Source organism: Scleropages formosus, chromosome 18, assembly GCF_900964775.1.
Source record: "Scleropages formosus chromosome 18, fSclFor1.1, whole genome shotgun sequence".
NCBI lineage: Eukaryota > Metazoa > Chordata > Actinopteri > Osteoglossiformes > Osteoglossidae > Scleropages > Scleropages formosus.
Window position 1 is genome coordinate 15,391,941 of NC_041823.1, and position 16,290 is coordinate 15,408,230.

The 16,290-nt window shown below is 42.3% G+C and overlaps 2 protein-coding genes across 6 annotated transcripts in view; one reads left to right on the plus strand and one right to left on the minus strand.

The window, feature by feature from the left end:
* The window catches only part of LOC108926782 (platelet endothelial aggregation receptor 1-like), a 31,480-nt gene extending 24,014 nt beyond the window's left edge, over nt 1–7,466 (minus strand). For 2 of the 4 annotated variants that reach the window (XM_018739719.2, XM_018739715.2), the window contains exon 1: nt 6,909–7,466. In XM_018739719.2, the coding sequence (XP_018595235.2) occupies nt 6,909–6,985 (77 nt within the window). In that variant the 5' untranslated portion in view covers nt 6,986–7,466. Of the gene's footprint in view, nt 1–2,039; nt 2,110–6,908 lie in introns of those variants that run through there. The other 2 variants (XM_018739716.2, XM_018739718.2) reach the window with 2 other exon arrangements.
* Nucleotides 7,467–10,675: 3,209 nt separating this feature from the next.
* gpatch4 (G patch domain containing 4) lies at nt 10,676–16,278 on the plus strand. Of its 2 annotated transcripts, XM_018739721.2 has the most exons (7): nt 10,676–11,131; nt 11,225–11,298; nt 12,691–12,783; nt 12,873–12,989; nt 13,530–13,642; nt 14,104–14,154; nt 14,962–16,278. In XM_018739721.2, exons 1-7 carry the CDS (start codon nt 11,041–11,043, stop codon nt 15,833–15,835), a joined length of 1,413 nt encoding a protein of 470 aa, XP_018595237.2. In that variant the 5' UTR covers nt 10,676–11,040; the 3' UTR covers nt 15,836–16,278. The 2 variants fall into 2 exon arrangements, with proteins under 2 accessions (XP_018595237.2, XP_018595238.2); XM_018739722.2 differs by lacking the exon at nt 10,676–11,131 and having other exon boundaries at nt 11,226–11,298; nt 12,691–12,778.
* Nucleotides 16,279–16,290: the final 12 nt, after the last annotated feature.

The window sequence follows — 16,290 nt, forward strand, 5'->3', positions numbered from 1 at the left end:
TGTGTAAGGGAATCTGCTATGAAAGTAAACAAATGAATCATAGTCAAAATCTTAGAATATCGACTTAAAAGAGGGATTAGAAAGTACAGTACGTCAAAGAAGGACTCAGGATGCCGTAACAAAAAGATGTTTACAATTATTTTGTATTTTTTCTCTGCCAAACAACAAATACAAAAGTTATCAAAGTACAGAGAAAAAATGAGGTAGATGTCTGTTTCAGAGAAATATTCTAAAATAATTATTTTAAAGATTCTAAAGGCACTGAACAGAGTTTCTTAAGGACAGACAGTGGGGAGGTCTGCGATGCGCAGCGTTCCAGTTTCTCTCTGTGCCGAATTAAAACTGCAGTGCGCAAAATAACATTCTTCAATAACATTCTTCCACTAAAACTCACTGATTTACTGGTTTCACTTCTGATGGAGCCTTTCCTTTCTGGAAGGTGAGAAGGAAATCTGTTCATTATTAATGCAATCAGTTTATCTCATTTTCTGCAGGGAAAAAAAAAAAAAAAAACTGCACCAGATGTGCATTATTTGAACATCTGGATATAAAAAAATGAGTATTTTTCTTTCATAACTTGGTCCACATGTTCTATCCCGAGGGCAAACCCTTGCAAGCGTCCTTGAATTATGGCTATACCACAGCCACATTTACAACAGCACGCTCTGAATAGGTACCAGCAGGTACTGCCACATGTCACAAAAAAAGGCTCTTTTCTGTAAAGCTGTCTAAAAAATATACCGTAAGGAAAACTAGTGAAAACATCATTATTACTTTTGTTTTTGTTCACATAGTAATTGGAATTTTTATATATTTGTATGCACAATTTGGGTTTAGTAAAGCAACAATGCTCCCTCTTAGGGTTCGAACCCATGCCCTACTGTTTGAAAATCTAAGAAAACGCTGGCGAAATGAAAAACATTTTTACATTTTCATAAGATGTAGCATGCATCCAGCGCAGCAAGTACTGTAATGGTGAGGGCTATTGCCTTGTACACTGAATCTCAACACGTCCCTGCACTCGCTATAGCACCCTCAAGTAAGGGTTAGGTATTTACCCTGAACTGCTCCAGTATGAATACAAACTGTATAAATGAGAAAATAACTGTAGGCTGTCTACCCAATGCTGTAAGTCTTCTTCGGACCCAGGGGGCAGTCGATTGGAGAACAGTAATAATTTGCAGCAGGACTCCCCACAGATCTTTGCAGATAAACAGAGAGCAAATTAAAGCGCTGCACCATCACAATCACTACTCATCCCTGAAATGAGATGTACAGTAACATCCATTCCCCTCAAAATGTACTCACTCACCAAGGACTACACAGGAAGACGAAGGGAATAAATCAGTGCCTACGCTAAATGTGCACTTCTGCAGATGACCTGATATAAACTGGGGAGGGGTTACTGGGGCCTGAGGCCACCCACTCTACTGGGACATAATTTATAATGTAGTATGGAGGAAGAGAAAAGCCAGCAAACACTGAAAAACACAAATTTTAAACACTACCATAAAGTTTACATTTTATATTTATTCATAGTGCTGAAACTTTTCATCAAAGCAACTTACAGCTTTATAGTTATTGCACAACCTGCATGCATTTGCCTTTTTACACAGCTGGGACATTTTTTACTGGAGTAACTCGGGATAAGTACATTGCTCGAAGGTATAAGAGCAGGAGATGGGATTCAGAACTGTAACTTTTGGGTCCAAAGGCAGCAGCTCTAATCAGCATATCACCGGCCTGACTGTAACATCACACATAGCCTAAGCCTTTAAATATCTCAGTCATTCATGAAAAATGTCTGGGACAGCAGAAAATGCTTCGTACTTAATTTATGATTCAGTTGATTACATGATTATTTCTAAGTTAAAATGATACAGTTACTAAATCTGAAGAAGTGTTTTTTCCCCCGTTTTCACAGGTAAATGTAAAATGCAAATAATCATACAGAAGAGAGTAGAGCTGGAGTGAAGCAAAGTTCCACATTTTGAACTTTCCCATTGGTACCACAATATAGAGAAAAATGTAATAATTACCTGACATACCACGGCACATAAAGTTTGACGCCAAGCAAAACACTGCAGCTCTTCAATCCCATAGCTTCCTTTTCTCTTCCCCTCTCAATGTTTGCCAGGAACCACCAAAGACCCTTCTGGAACACACCATAGGCAGCAGAGAGGAAACATCTTGTGTAAAATCTAAAACTGCACTCATACATCCTCTTCCTCCGGCCAGAGCACCTCATCACGGGGGGAAGCAGACATCAGGGACGCAGAAACATCTCTGCCAGCATGACTTAACCCACACTGGCAGTCTGTCTACACTTTCCTCTCTCAAGTCTGTAGGGATGCTCTGAAAAATATTTATTGACACGCCTTCCAAAATCAGCAGTATTTTGGAAAAATCACAGTTTTTATGTGTGAAAGCCAATGATTCCCACAACTGATGCAAGATCAGCCTTACGGTAACACTTGAGTGTGGGTTTTAAAGCTTAACACTTTGCAGCCTGGTCAAGTCTTTGTGTTACTCTTGGTTTTAATATATATTTGTTTTTTTTTATTTTTACTGTAAGGCTGGGGGGTGGCACAGTGGGTTGGCCCGGGTCCTGCTTTCCGGTGGGTCTGGGGTTCGAGTCCCGCTTGGGGTGCCTTGCGACGGACTGGCGTCCCGTCCTGGGCCCTGGCTCCCTGCGACTCCATATGGGACAAGCGGTTCAGATAGTGTGTGTGTGTGTGTGTGTGTGTGTGTGTGTGTGTAAGGCTGGGTGATAATACCCTGTAAGGACTTTTGAGCAAAGTTTCCATTTTTCCCAACACTCAGTGAGCTATATCATATCTGCTATATCACATCTCTTCTCAGAACAGGAAATGATATAAACCGGTCGTTGCAGGTGTAAAACATTTACTGAGTAGAATACTTTCCAGACAAGAGTTATTTTTGCCATGAAACGCCAGACAAAATACACACACACACACACACACATTTTCAGAACCGCTTGTCCCATACGGGGTCACGGGGAACCGGAGCCTACCCGGTAACACAGGGCGTAAGGCCGGAGGGGGAGGGGACACACCCAGGACGGGACGCCAGTCCGTCGCAAGGCACCCCAAGCGGGACTCGAACCCCAGACCCACCGGAGAGCAGGACTGCGGTCCAACCCACTGCACCACCGCACCCCCCCCCAGACAAAATACCTCTCAAAAAAAAAAAAAAAAAAAAAAAAATCAATGCATTTTAACTAAATATTCCAAGCCTCACCTGCACTTCTTTCCATGCGGAGGGTATGAAATGGAATGACAACATTTCCAGAAGCACGGAAAGATTGCGGAGCAGAGCTAAACTCCCCTCGGTGTAACACAGAAATTGAACAGAAACAGTACGTTGACAGGACTGGCAGAAATCTCCATGACCTCACTAGGATAAATCACCCAGGTAGATGCTCTTTTTCTACAGATTAACATGACAGATCTTAATTTTAGAACCTCCAAAAAGACATCTCAGCTCTCTTGCTAGTTTTTCTGCAACAAGAAGCCCCGAGTCATCAATTCCGAAATCCACAGCCCAGCGAGAACGCCAGCTGAGTGCCAAAGTACAATATCATGTGGTCTCAAACCACCTCTTTCCTATTTGCAGTCGTTTTAGCAGGCTAACTCAGCCAGACTCTGTCTACCCATATTCCTCTACAGGAATGGAAGAAGAAACCAAAGGTCCTTTTGCCCAAAACCGCTGTGTAACTGTTGTCATATCTTCAGATGTTTTTCAGTGCTTTAAATGAGTTTGTGGTGAAAAATCAACTACTGCCATCTTTTTTTAAAGGTGACTGCTTCTTTTTTGTATTTATTTTTGATCCTTTTTATTTTATTAAAATATATATATTATATATATATAATATATATATATATATTTGTATCTATAGGTATATATATTATTAGTATATTATATAATTACTATTATATAATGGGGGGATGCGGTGGCGCAGTGGGTTAGACTGGGTCCTGCTCTCTGGTGGGTCTGGAGTTCGAGTCCCACTTGGGGTGCCTTGCGGCAGACTGGCGTCCCGTCCTGGGTGTGTCCCCTCCCCCTCCGGCCTTACGCCCTGTGTTGCCGGGTTAGGCTCCGGTTCCCCGTGACCCCGTATGGGACAAGCGGTTCTGAAAATGTGTGTGTGTGTATGTGTATGTGTATGTGTATGTGTATGTGTATGTATGTATTATTTAATGAGGGGGGCGTGGTGGTGTAGTGGGTTTGGTGGGGCCCGTGCTCGGGTGGGTCTGGTGTTCCAGTCCCAGTTGGGGTGCCTTGTGACGGACTGGCATCCCATCCAGGGTATGTCCCCTCCCCCTCCAGCCCTACACCCTGTGCTTGCTGTGGGATTAGGCTCCGGTTTGCCACAAGCAGTTTCAGACAGTGTGTGTGTGTGTATATTATATAATATTAACTGGGGGGAGCGCAGTGACGCAGGGCGTTTGGTCAGGCCCACTGTGTGGCAGGTCTGGGGCTCGAGTCTTGCTTGAGATGCCTTGCGGCAGACTGGCGCCCCATCCTGGGTGTGTCCCCTCAGCCTTTGTGCCCTGTGTTGCCAGGTAAGTCTCTGGTCTGGTCGGGACAAGTGGTTGTAGACATTGTGCGTGAGTGTGTGTAACATTACTTACACACACACACACACACACACACACATTGTCTGAACAGCTCGTCCCATACAGGGTCATGGGGAACCGGAGCCTACCCGGCAACACAGGGCGTAAGGCCGGAGGGGGAGGGGACACACCCAGGATGGGACACCAGTCCGTCGCAAGGCACCCCAAGCGGGACTCAAACCCCAGACCCACCGGAGAGGAGGACTGTGGTCCAACCCACTGCGCCACCGCACCCCCTCAATGTGTAACATTAATTATATAATATTTTACAATTACATATATATATATATATTATATATATATATATATATATATATCCTTAATGCATTGATACATGATCACGCCAGATGTTAAACTAAACTTCCTACCGTTTGCCCACTGCTGCTTTACTTGTACCTTCCCCCGCATGAACTAAGCGCCCCCTCCTCCAGTGTTCATGGCAGCATGTGTATAACTCTTGTGTGTTTCAGTCCTCCCTGGGATCTGACAAGCTGTCATGATCCAAGCCCACACATCTTGTTTTTGGAGCATGGACCTGAAGATAATGCCTTTCCTTCTTTACCACGCCTTCGAGATAAAACTTCACCACATGCCAGGAATATTCATGGCTTTTATCACTGAACTGTCTGCCAAACATAAACCAGTAGTTACACCCTGTTTGAAGTTGCTCAGGTCTTCTCTTTGCTATGCAGATTGATAAAATGAGAGAAAAAAAATATCTTGCTCACCAACAGTATACAAAGGGTAACTAAAATATTTCAGCATAAGAGCTGCATGACTTTTTACAATAGCTTGATATTTGTATGATTTGATTACAATTAAAAGAGAAACCCTTCAAGTATATAATGGTAAGCACTGTTAGAGGCGTCTGAGAGCTGGACCGAAATATTAAAAAGACCTGGGGTCAGCATTCTGAAACTCTTTAGATGACTAAAATATTATATGACCAAATGATCCACAATTTTTCAATCAGCTATAATAGCTATAAATATTAATTACGGATAAGATAAGTACTGGTTTGCATTTAAGCGTGGGTGAAAATTTTTTCAGGACAGGGATTTCGGGTGAGGGAAATGCCAGTATGATTACTTCTGCAACTTTTATTTATAAAGCTTTGAACACTCATGCAACCTTTAAAATGAACCTCTCCCTTTATATTGATTATTGTTTGTATAAAACACATTCTAGACATTTATGTCTTATAAGGATTCACCTTAAATATCCTTAAATTTACAGAGTATTAAAAAATTTAGACACGGTGTATCGAATGTCCTGGGGGATCATGTGTTGAGCCAGGATTTTTTTTTTTTTTTTTTTGCATCAGTTGTGCCTGGATGGGTTACAGAAGGAAAAGCTTTTGAGGGGACTCAAGACAGTCTCCATTTTGCCTCTACTGCATTGTCCCTTTATTGTACTGCTATTGTAGAGCCACCAGATTCTGCTCAGGTCTGACGCTCTGCCTGCAATGTCGAGATCCACCTTTCGTGAAAGAATAGACCTTCCCTGATGGTGGAAGGAATGCAGCAGAGATCAGAAATTGAGTTTTGCCCTTCCAATCAGTGGTATTTCACATCCACATCATCAGCAGTATTTGTACATCCGGAGCATCTCATTTTTAATTCTCTGCTTGCTGAGGGACCCTTTTTATATCATGAATCTTGTGCTTCGAAAAAAACTGTTAAGGTAACCTGTAAACAGCTCATCATCATCCGCTGATGAGTTCAGAACTGTGGCATTCATTCCTCAGCATCAGTACTTATTTCTACATTCAGAAATGATACTTTGGTTATGATCACAAAGCTACAGCACACTCATCTCTGAGCTCTAATTCTGAAATATTTTATATTTGGCCCCCATAGCGCGCGAACCAATTTTAAAGAGCACCTACTATACTTTGTCCTTTCCTAAGTAATGCACATCGGTTCGACTAGAATTACTAGTCTCTAAATCTGTGCTGTTCACTGTGCTGAAGAGTCGCACACAGTGACAGTGACAGTGCATGATGATGTGGGTACATGCAGTAGAAAGAGCCGAAATCCAGGTGGGGAACTTCTCTGAAGGAACACACTCGTGACTCGTGCGTGGCGCACGGAGCTGCCCGTGCGCTTCTTTGCAGAACACACAAGACTTCAAGAAACGTTTCCACACTTTTCACACACATCACTGATCATCACCTCAACAAAACACAGCACAGGTCAGGTCACACACTCTGGAATACGGAATCGGTCCTGGTGTCTGAGCTGGAAAACCCGGCCGTACAATAAATACCTGCGTCCGTTCAGCGCGTCCCCCGATCGATGTCGCTTGAGCCCGGAGGCGTATGATGATCTGATCATGATCATCATCGGCGATGATGAGACGACGTCGCCGGCAGTGAGTGAGTGTGTCAGTCAGCGTGACTGAAAGGAGCCCGATGGTGGATCCGCGCGGCGCTGGACACACACACACACACACACACACACACACACAGCCTACATTACCGACACGTCCCACTGACGCTCCACCAGCGCAGAGCCGCTGCGCCGTTGTGTCTCCGCTCGCGACGAGGGGCGGCCGCACGTGACGCGTCGCCGAGCCCCGCGCGGCCGGGTGGCAGCACCGAGCGGCGCGTGGAGGCGCGGCCCCGGGGACGCTCGGCTCGCACGGGAGCGCGCAAAGCCGCACGTCGCCCGTTACCTCCTGTTCATCAATCATACACACGCGACGCGGTGGGATGCGGAGCTGAAGAATCACACTCGGCTTAAAGAGAGACGTAGTGGTGCGTGTGCCAGCAGGGGGCAGCTCAGCTGGCAGCGCTGCTGTTTCGGGAGCCAAAGATCCACGGTTCGGTCCCTCTAGCTGAACTGTAGTGGCATAGAGCAAGGCACATTATCACGTGGCCTAATTACTAGAGTAAAATCACACACCAATATTACTGGCAATGAAAGTTCAATAAATGTAACTCTAAGTTGGGGGGGGGGTGCAGTGGGTTGGACTGGGTCTTGCTCTCTGGTTGGTCTGGGGTTCAAGTCCCGCTTGGGGTGCCTTGCGACGGACTGGCGTCCCATCCTGGGTGTGTCACCTCCCCCTCCAGCCCTATGCCCTGTGTTGCCGGGTTAGGCTCTAGCTCCCAGCGACCTTGAATGGGACAAGCGGTTCAGATGATGTGTGTAACTGTAAGCTGCTGGGGAGTGAAGTACCTGCCAAAGTAATGAGTGTACATATGAATTGTCAATAGTCATGAATAATAAGAAACTGTAAAAAAAAAACCTTGTAGAGACCAATGTATACTTAACAGTCCTGTGAGTGATAGGGTTACAGTACATTTACCCTTTCTGCTCTCGGATGCTCAGTGTGTCTGGGGGTGCTGAGTCCGCTGGGGACAGGGCTGATGTAGGGCAGGCTCAGGTGGCATGTGGTGTGTCCATGGAGATGCTTTTTTGGCATATTTTTCAACAAACAGATAGATAGATAGATAGATAGATAGATAGATAGATAGATAGATAGATAGATAGATTTGGCCCCATCACAGCTGTGTGTTCTACTGTCGGGGAGGAATTAATGCTGCTCCAGAGTACTGCTGCAGTAGCATGGAGTATGAAGATAATGAACCAACAACTTTCACAGGTCCAAGCCTTTAACCACTGCATTACCTGTTATACTGGTTTTCAACAGTTGGACAGAACTGCAGTCCTGTCTGGAAATTATTGTTGTGTACCGTAGCAATCTAGAAAAATGCAACAGCAAGTGAAGTGCTGGTATACACCTATAGTCAGTCTCTAAGTTAACTTTTATTCAATGCATTCACACTGTTCATATTGAGATGCAACATTTCATAGACTAACCCTTGAATATTTGACAAGCTGTATCAAACCATAGTTGCAGTACATGTCAAGTTAACTTTTATTTTGCTGATGCCTTTGTCCAATATGCTGCACAATTTTTTATAATTCATTGCACATCTGTTTATAGCTATTTATATATTTTGCTTTTTCATATGCATAAATAGATTTTATATACAATTTTACATTTTACTATTTGTTATTTGATTTTTTTTTAAACTCTTATGTCAGACAGTTGTATAAAGCATTTCACTGCATGTCGTACTGTGTATGGCTGTGTATGTGACAAATAAAATTTGAATTTGAATTCAGTTTTTTACCCTTTACGTCTACTCATTATGCAGGTGGGAAGTTTTTACCAGAGCAACTGTAGGGTAAGCACTTTGCTGCAGTGTATTAGAGTGGGTGCAGAGTGTAGATCTCAGGTCCTCCCATTGCAAAACAACAACTGTATCCACTATGAGAAGACAACGACCCTGTGCTGCACACTTGTGTACCGACCACCATGTTGACCTGACTTCAACTTCATTAGCACTTCCCTTTCAGATTAAAATACTTACAGAACAGAGATTCTGGTCATGTGCGATGATACAGGCGTGATCGACGAGCCATATTTTAAGACCAGAATAGTATCACCAGAAGTGGATCACGGCATTGAGCATTTTGGAGGGATGCAGGGATACTTGGGAGTGGAGTAATGGCTTCCTGAAAAACAACGGGCCGGTCCTGACAAGTGGCCCTTCAGGATGTCTGTCTTTCCTGCCAGAAAGACTGGGCAAGACCAGCAGCACACGTGCTTTCGCTTAATATTGCTGAGGAAACTGAGTGATCAGGAAGAGGATAAAAATGCTTTCCTGTACAGTGGACAGCAGTCCTGCTGTAGTAATCTACTGCGGTTGTGCACTTTTCCAGGCCGCGCTGGTTGGAGTTCGACACGGCCAAAGTAGGACCACGGTGGGCCTGTGTCAATACAGACACATACGTGAATAAACGTAAATGTAAAAGCGTCTGCTAAGTGAATAAATGTAAGACACAAGCCTTATGTAAGGACATCTGCTTCTGGTTTGAGCTGGTTAAAGCGCGATGCCAAAAAAACTTTTAAAGCAGACATCAATCTGTTCTAGTAAGACTTAACTGTTCGAAATTGGGTTTGGGTAATCTGGACCCAGCAAAGAAGGTACAATACACACACGGGTTTATTTAGAATTTTTGGATTGTGGGAGAAAACATGAAAACTAGAAAATCTGTGCAAACACACGTGAAAGCTGTTATTGGGTAACAATGTAATTATTATTATTATTATTATTATTATTATTATTGTTGTTGTTGTTGTTTTGCTGTTGTTTTTTTTCATAATCAGTAATGTATGTGGATCAATTCAAGAGATATCTTATGGTTTTATGCCAGTTGTCTGCAATGTTGCTGTATGTAATTTCCTTTGTAAAAAAGAGAAGAAAACGTTATTTGTATAATTTTTTTTTGTGTAAAAACACACACACACACACACACATAGAAAAAGCAATATTTAAACAAATGATTACCTTTTTCAACAATACAGCGTATTTTACACTCACCTGACTGAGACATGTCTATGGACTGCGGAAGGAAACCGGAGTACCCAGAGAAGAAACCCACACAAATACGGACAGCATGCAAACCATACAGAGCGTGGCTTCAAATCACGAAGGAGCTTTGAGACACCCACTATACAACACAATAAAACAAAAAAAAATAAATAAATCAAATGAATTATGAGCTGTCTGTTGCGTATTATGAGTTGGAACATGACCGTCATGATGTTGATGACGTATCTTGAACTTGGTTTTAAAAGTGTCAACAGAATTTATAATAGCATGGACCTGGTTTTTTAATTTGATTTTACGTTGATTTAAATGGTAAGGCAGGAAGTTGGTTTTGTAAGAAAACGGATCAGGAAGGCATTGTTTCAGGTCCTATTTTAAGTGAATTACACGGCGAATAATTCCGTTAAGGAGTCGATGTTCATCAACCAATCAGGCTCGTCGTTCGAGGCAAACCGGTACTGACTTCGTTTGCGCTTGTCGTTGCTGTATGCTCCCTAACAGTAGGGGGCAGTGTGGAGCTATGGGTTCAGTCTGAATCCGCGGAACAAAGGAATAAAGGTAGAGCTTACTTGTGAGTTGACAGGAAGTGACGTAATCTTGCGGCGGACGGGACTTCTGGTGTCATGTCGACCTCCATGTTAAAAGCATGGTTGTTAAGGGTGCCTAATCTGGGTGTGCTTTTTGTGAGAATTTGATTTAAGTTTTTTTTTCCTTAAGGTAAATTTTACACACTATAGTAGAGTAGCTGGGTGATTAACCTGTTATTGATATGGATACTGACAATAAGTTAATTTATTGATCAGATTAGCGCAGAGTCAGTCAGTGTATTTTAAGAAAAAAAAAAAGGTTGCAAATTTGTGGTGCAGAGAACTTCAAGTTGAACTTGCTCCTCAGAATATGGGAGGAACTCATTCATTGCTCTAAAGGAAAATCTCAGGGGTGAGGAATTTAAGCGTTGCCGTGCATTTTTCTGTGTGACATACTTTAAAAATAATCATGGAGAACGTCGTTGTGGAAGAGAAGAGCCGCCGGGGCCCGGGGCTTCGATTCGCGGAGCAACAGCTTCTTCGTCACGGCTGGAAACAAGGTAACGAATGAACAAATCATCATGTGCTCAGAAAACACAGACTATTTTTGAATAGTCTCATTTATTCTCTGAAACTCACTGGTCACGTTTCAGGCAAAGGACTGGGAAGGAAAGAGAATGGAATCTCGGAGGCGATTAAAGTCAAAGTGAAATGTGACAAGGGAGGGGTGAGTTCAGCTTCCTTCGCTATTGACGTGATTCAGCAGAACACGACGAGCCCAAACTGCGGCCATCCATTAACCATTACTATATCATCAGCAGAGTTTTAAAATTTCCTCTGTAAGTGGGCAATAAGTGTTGAGGGTAACAGAAAGCAAGGGATCCTTTAACTGTCCATTTACTTTTAGCATTTCCTGATGATGTATTTGGTTTTGGAATTTTATCTGTTTACTAAAAAAGAATTGGGATTGCTACAGGCACAGCGGGTTTGGCCAGGGCTTCCTCTCCGGTGGGTCTGGGGTTCGAGTCCCGCTTGGGGTGCCTTGTGATGGACTGGCATCCCGTCCTGGGTGTGTCCCCTCTGGCCTTCCAGCCTCGCGCCCTGTGTTGCTGGGTTAGGTTCCGGTTCTCTGTGACCCCACTTTGGACAGGCGGTTTCAGAGAATTTTTGTGTGTGTGTACGTTTATGCACTGCTTAATCCACCCCTGTTGAGCACGTGTGCTCAATCGGTCCTGAGAGCGAACATTCAGCCATTCCGTGTGCTTCATGCCGAACACATATACATGGTGGTCAGCTGCTGTGTACATTCTTTGACAGATAGTGTGTTTTCCAGTACTTTTCACCAATCTTGTATAGGAACAGTTGGTAGTTTAGTGGTTAGAGCTACTGCCTTTGGATCCAAAGGTTGCAGGTTCCATCCCCACCTCCCGTTGTAGTACCAGCTGTATAAATGGGTAAATAACTGTAATTGTAACCTTAACATTCCTCAGCAACAGCATCACTGCAATCATGGAAATTGTGAACCAGTTCATAGATAACAGCCCTGAGGTAAAGCAAGGTGTATCCTGCTACTGACAGCTGCTTTGTGAGGGAGAACTCAAGAAAGGAGAAACAACTCTTAACTTGTCACCAGGAAGCTGTCATTCACAGAAGACCTAGAGCCTGGTCTCTTGTCTAAAGTATAATTTCTAATTTTTTTTTTTTTTTTTTTTTTAAAAAAAAAAAAAAAAAAAAGGCCACTGAATAAAAGTTCAACATTGCTGTTATGTATTTGTATTTTGTCTAATAAAATATAATGTTATAATGACCCTGTATTGTGCTGTTTCGGTTATATGAACAATGAACATATTCTGAGGGCTCACCCTGGGGTATTACTGTTCTTTAATTGTTTATACAACAATCGGCTCAGCTTACGTTGTTTAAGGAGCCTGGATAAAAGAAAATTAATGTGCCCTTGAGGTCCTGATCACTAACTAAAAGCATTTCTCTTATGGGCATAGCTTGCAACCATTATTCAGCAGTAACCTAAATAACATAATTAATTCACTTCATTATCCAGGAGAACTGGTCCTCGTTACACAGTAGCTTCTGTACATGTGACACAAGCTCTTTTCCACAGGTGGGCCACCACCAGGGAGAGCAGTTTTCATTTCACTGGTGGGACCATGTTTTCAACAAGGCCTCTGCTAGTCTGGCTGTGGAATCTGGTGAGGTCAGTCAGTGCAATACACACCTCCATGCCTTTTCCTTGTGGTAATATGGCTACGTTGTCATGTAAGAATCTCTCTTGACATGTAACAGGATGGTGTGAAGGTGAGAAAGGTAGCTGAGGAGGAGGATGCTACAGGGATGATCTCCAATAAGAAGCCTCGCAAGGCAGAACTGACTAAGGCCAAGCTCTATGGCTGCTTTGTCAAGGTACTGCACTTGAGGCGCCACTGATGAAATCTGCTATTTGGCGAGACATGTAAGGTTTGAAATAGAATTGAGAACTATGAATATCCATTTTTTGGGAAGAAAAAAAATCTTTCGTGTCTTTGAAAGTCCCTTTTTAGACGTTTGTCTCGCTTCTCACTGTGCTTCCTCTTCGATGCAGGGGAATGTATCCTGGAGTATTACTGTACTTTAATGGTTTTACCATGATCTTTTAAAGTCTCCGCTTGTGTCGTTTAAGGACCCAGGATGAAACCGGTTACTTCATTGCATGACGTGTTGACATCATGGAAGTTTGAGATTTTGAGTCAGGCTAGATTGAAAAATGAGACCTTTTGAGGTCTAGTGCTTCATATTTATATTGCTTACAACTTTGAATTTGGACAAAAGAGATGCACAGAGTAGTATATGATGGCACTGGAAACTGAATGGATCTATCCCTCGTTTGTAAATTTGTTTCTCTGAGGGAAACATTTTGAAAGCGGTAGGGGTTTGGAGAGCTGACGGCTTTCTTGTCCCTTGCAGTCGGCCACCCTTTTGTCAGGGCAGGAACAGCCGGAGAAAAAGACCTGTGGCACAGATGACAGCAGTGGGTCAGAGCATGAGGAGCAGGAGTTGGACCTCTCCACCACCACCAAGTATGTGCTCCAGGCTCCGTTCCATTACGAGGCCACTTTGTTCTACCGCTTTGTGCCACTTATGGCCTACGTTGTAGTAGTTCTAATACTGTAGATTAATTTACACCGCACATCAGAATAATATAGCACTTTTGAAAGCAGTAGCCTTTGCACCGTTGAAATAGAAAAAATAGGTCCAGCACAGAAAGTAAATCAAAACATTTAAAAAGTTAAAATTATATATTTACTTAAAATGTGTTATAACTGGCTGTGCTACTAGCTCTATTTTTCTACAAACTTTAAATCTCATTTTCTTAAATCTTGTTTTCAAACAGGGGAAATCCTTATTTTCTGTAAAACTGTGCTAAAAAACTGAACAGTAGCTACTGAGGATTTATGGTGATAATTATTCATGTGGTTTTAGTGGCCAGCAATACTTTATGATCAGTCATGACACTTTTCTTGTTAATCTCCACAAACAGGTTGTCGGATGAAGATCTAATGAAAGCATGTGGAGGTCGTACAGCTCACAAGTAAGATTCTTCTTTGTGACTATAAGGCTATCATTATAAATTATGGTGGCCTTATATTTGTAGTAACATTTGACATTAATTATGTGTGTTATGTGAAATTTTGCCTAGTTCTGATTTGTGATGTAATGTTCTCTATGATTATGCAAAAGTATAAAGTATACAACCATTTTTTTAGGCTAAAAACATTTCATAGTACAAATTTTTGTAGAAACTGAAACTTTTTCCAGATGAAAATGTATATTTTTGGAAGTTTCTCTTTTTAGTGGAGGACATATGAGCTGTTTTTGCAAACTATTGCTAAGCTACTATGTTTTAATGTAGCTGTGTGAGTACTTTTTATTTATTTTAGCTATATTATTGTTTTTTCAAAGTTAATATATGGCTACTACCATGGGTTTTACAGTTGTAATATTGAGTGGCATCTGTGTCATTCAGCTTTTATTTGCTTTGACTTGGTGGTAAAAGTAAGCTATAGTTGTAAACAATCTTGCACTTTGTTGTGTTTTTATGTTGAGGAGTCCCTGTATATAGAAACATGACACTAAGGGCCTTATTGTATTGATATATGGCCTTTCTAGACTGTAACATTAGACTGAAGAGGGCTTAATTAAATTTAATTGTATGGCTACACTGTAAAAGCCACACTTTAAAAGTTTAGCTCCGTATCACGTTATCACAGTATAGCGCTCTTAAAGAAGTCATTATTATTTAATATAATAACAACAAAATGCAATAATTGAATGTCCTTTAAAAGAGGACATTCATAAGCTCTACTGTCTGTTGCTTAAAAACGTCACATTTTTGCAGAGGAGCGAGACATGGCCTTACCATGAACGCCAAGCTGGCCAGATTGGAGCAGCAGGAACAGGAGTTCCTGGCAAAGTACAGCAAAAAGACCCAAGCGACAGAAACCATCTGCAGAAGGACAGTGTCCTCTTCTGGTGCCTCCCAGTCAAGAGGAGAGGAGGACCAGAACAATGAGAGAGAAGGAAAGAAGGCCAAGAAAAATAAGAAACGTTCCAGGGAGAACCAGGAAGACCTCGCGTTGGAGGGTAGGAATGTTGAAGACGTTTATGAAACAACACCTGAGGTTGTAATTCACAAATCAAAGAGGAAAAAACACTCCAAGGAAAAGAATGACAGTACAGTGTCACAAGAATCAAACCCGACAAGCTGCATAGAAGCAGGCCGTACTTCTCATAAAAAGAAAAAGCACTCAAAAAGCGAGATGACGTTGACAGGTGATATTGGGAACTGTAGTGTGATTAGTGAAACGATGGAAAGCGCTAGAGGAGAAACCTGCACAGATACCTTGGGAGATACAGGCACAGTTGCTGAGATAAACAACAAAGACATTCTCAGAAAAAAGAGACACTCAAAGGGCAAAAAGGAGACTTTGGATGGCACCGATGAGGAATTCGATGATGCTGGAGGACGGAATGAAGTGTATGCTGACCTCCCTCCGAAGAAGAAGAAGAAAATACAAAGTAGTATAGATGTTCTAAGGCAGGGACCAGGAGAGGAACTGGAGGAAAAGCGAAATGAAAATAAAAAGACCAGACGAAAAGAAACGAGAGTGACTGAGGGTGAATTGCAGTGTGAAGCCATGACTGTAGTGAAGAAAAAGAAGAAGGAAAAGAAGAAGAAGAAGAAGAAGAAATCAGAGGAAACTGGAGCATGATTGATGTGTCTGTACAGTAAACTGCAGTTGTGAATGGGATGCGACTGACTGCTATTTGTAGAGAGCAGTGTCATTGTCTCACTTTATGATGGTGGCGTGTCCAGGTGTCACTGTGGATAAATGGATATAAGATTTTATGCTCATGCAGTGTAATATGTACATCTTTCCGGAAGTATCCTTTCAGTCGCCCATTTTCCCAGAGAATAAACAAGATTTTAATGTTGCTGGTTTTCTCTTGTGGTTGGTTCATAAATGAGACAGCACTTTGTGGTAAAAGGTCTTACAAAAAGATTCAGCACTTTATTCTCAGAAGGGCATCATTGAGCTGTTCACAGTTCACCACTTTATAATATTACTTTCACTAATGTAAATTTGTTATTGGACCAAAAATTGTCCATTTACATTTAGCTGGTGCTTTTGTCCAAAGCAACTTTACCCATTTATACAGCTGGGCA

Coding starts and splice junctions, on each gene's coding strand:
- gpatch4 (XM_018739721.2), top strand. CDS start 11,041: ATGGAGAACGTCGTTGTGGAAGAGAAGAGCCGCCGGGGCCCGGGGCTT. Junction 12,784..12,872: donor TGGCTGTGGAATCTGGTGAG/GTCAGTCAGTGC, acceptor GACATGTAACAG/GATGGTGTGAAGGTGAGAAA. Junction 13,643..14,103: donor GACCTCTCCACCACCACCAA/GTATGTGCTCCA, acceptor CTCCACAAACAG/GTTGTCGGATGAAGATCTAA.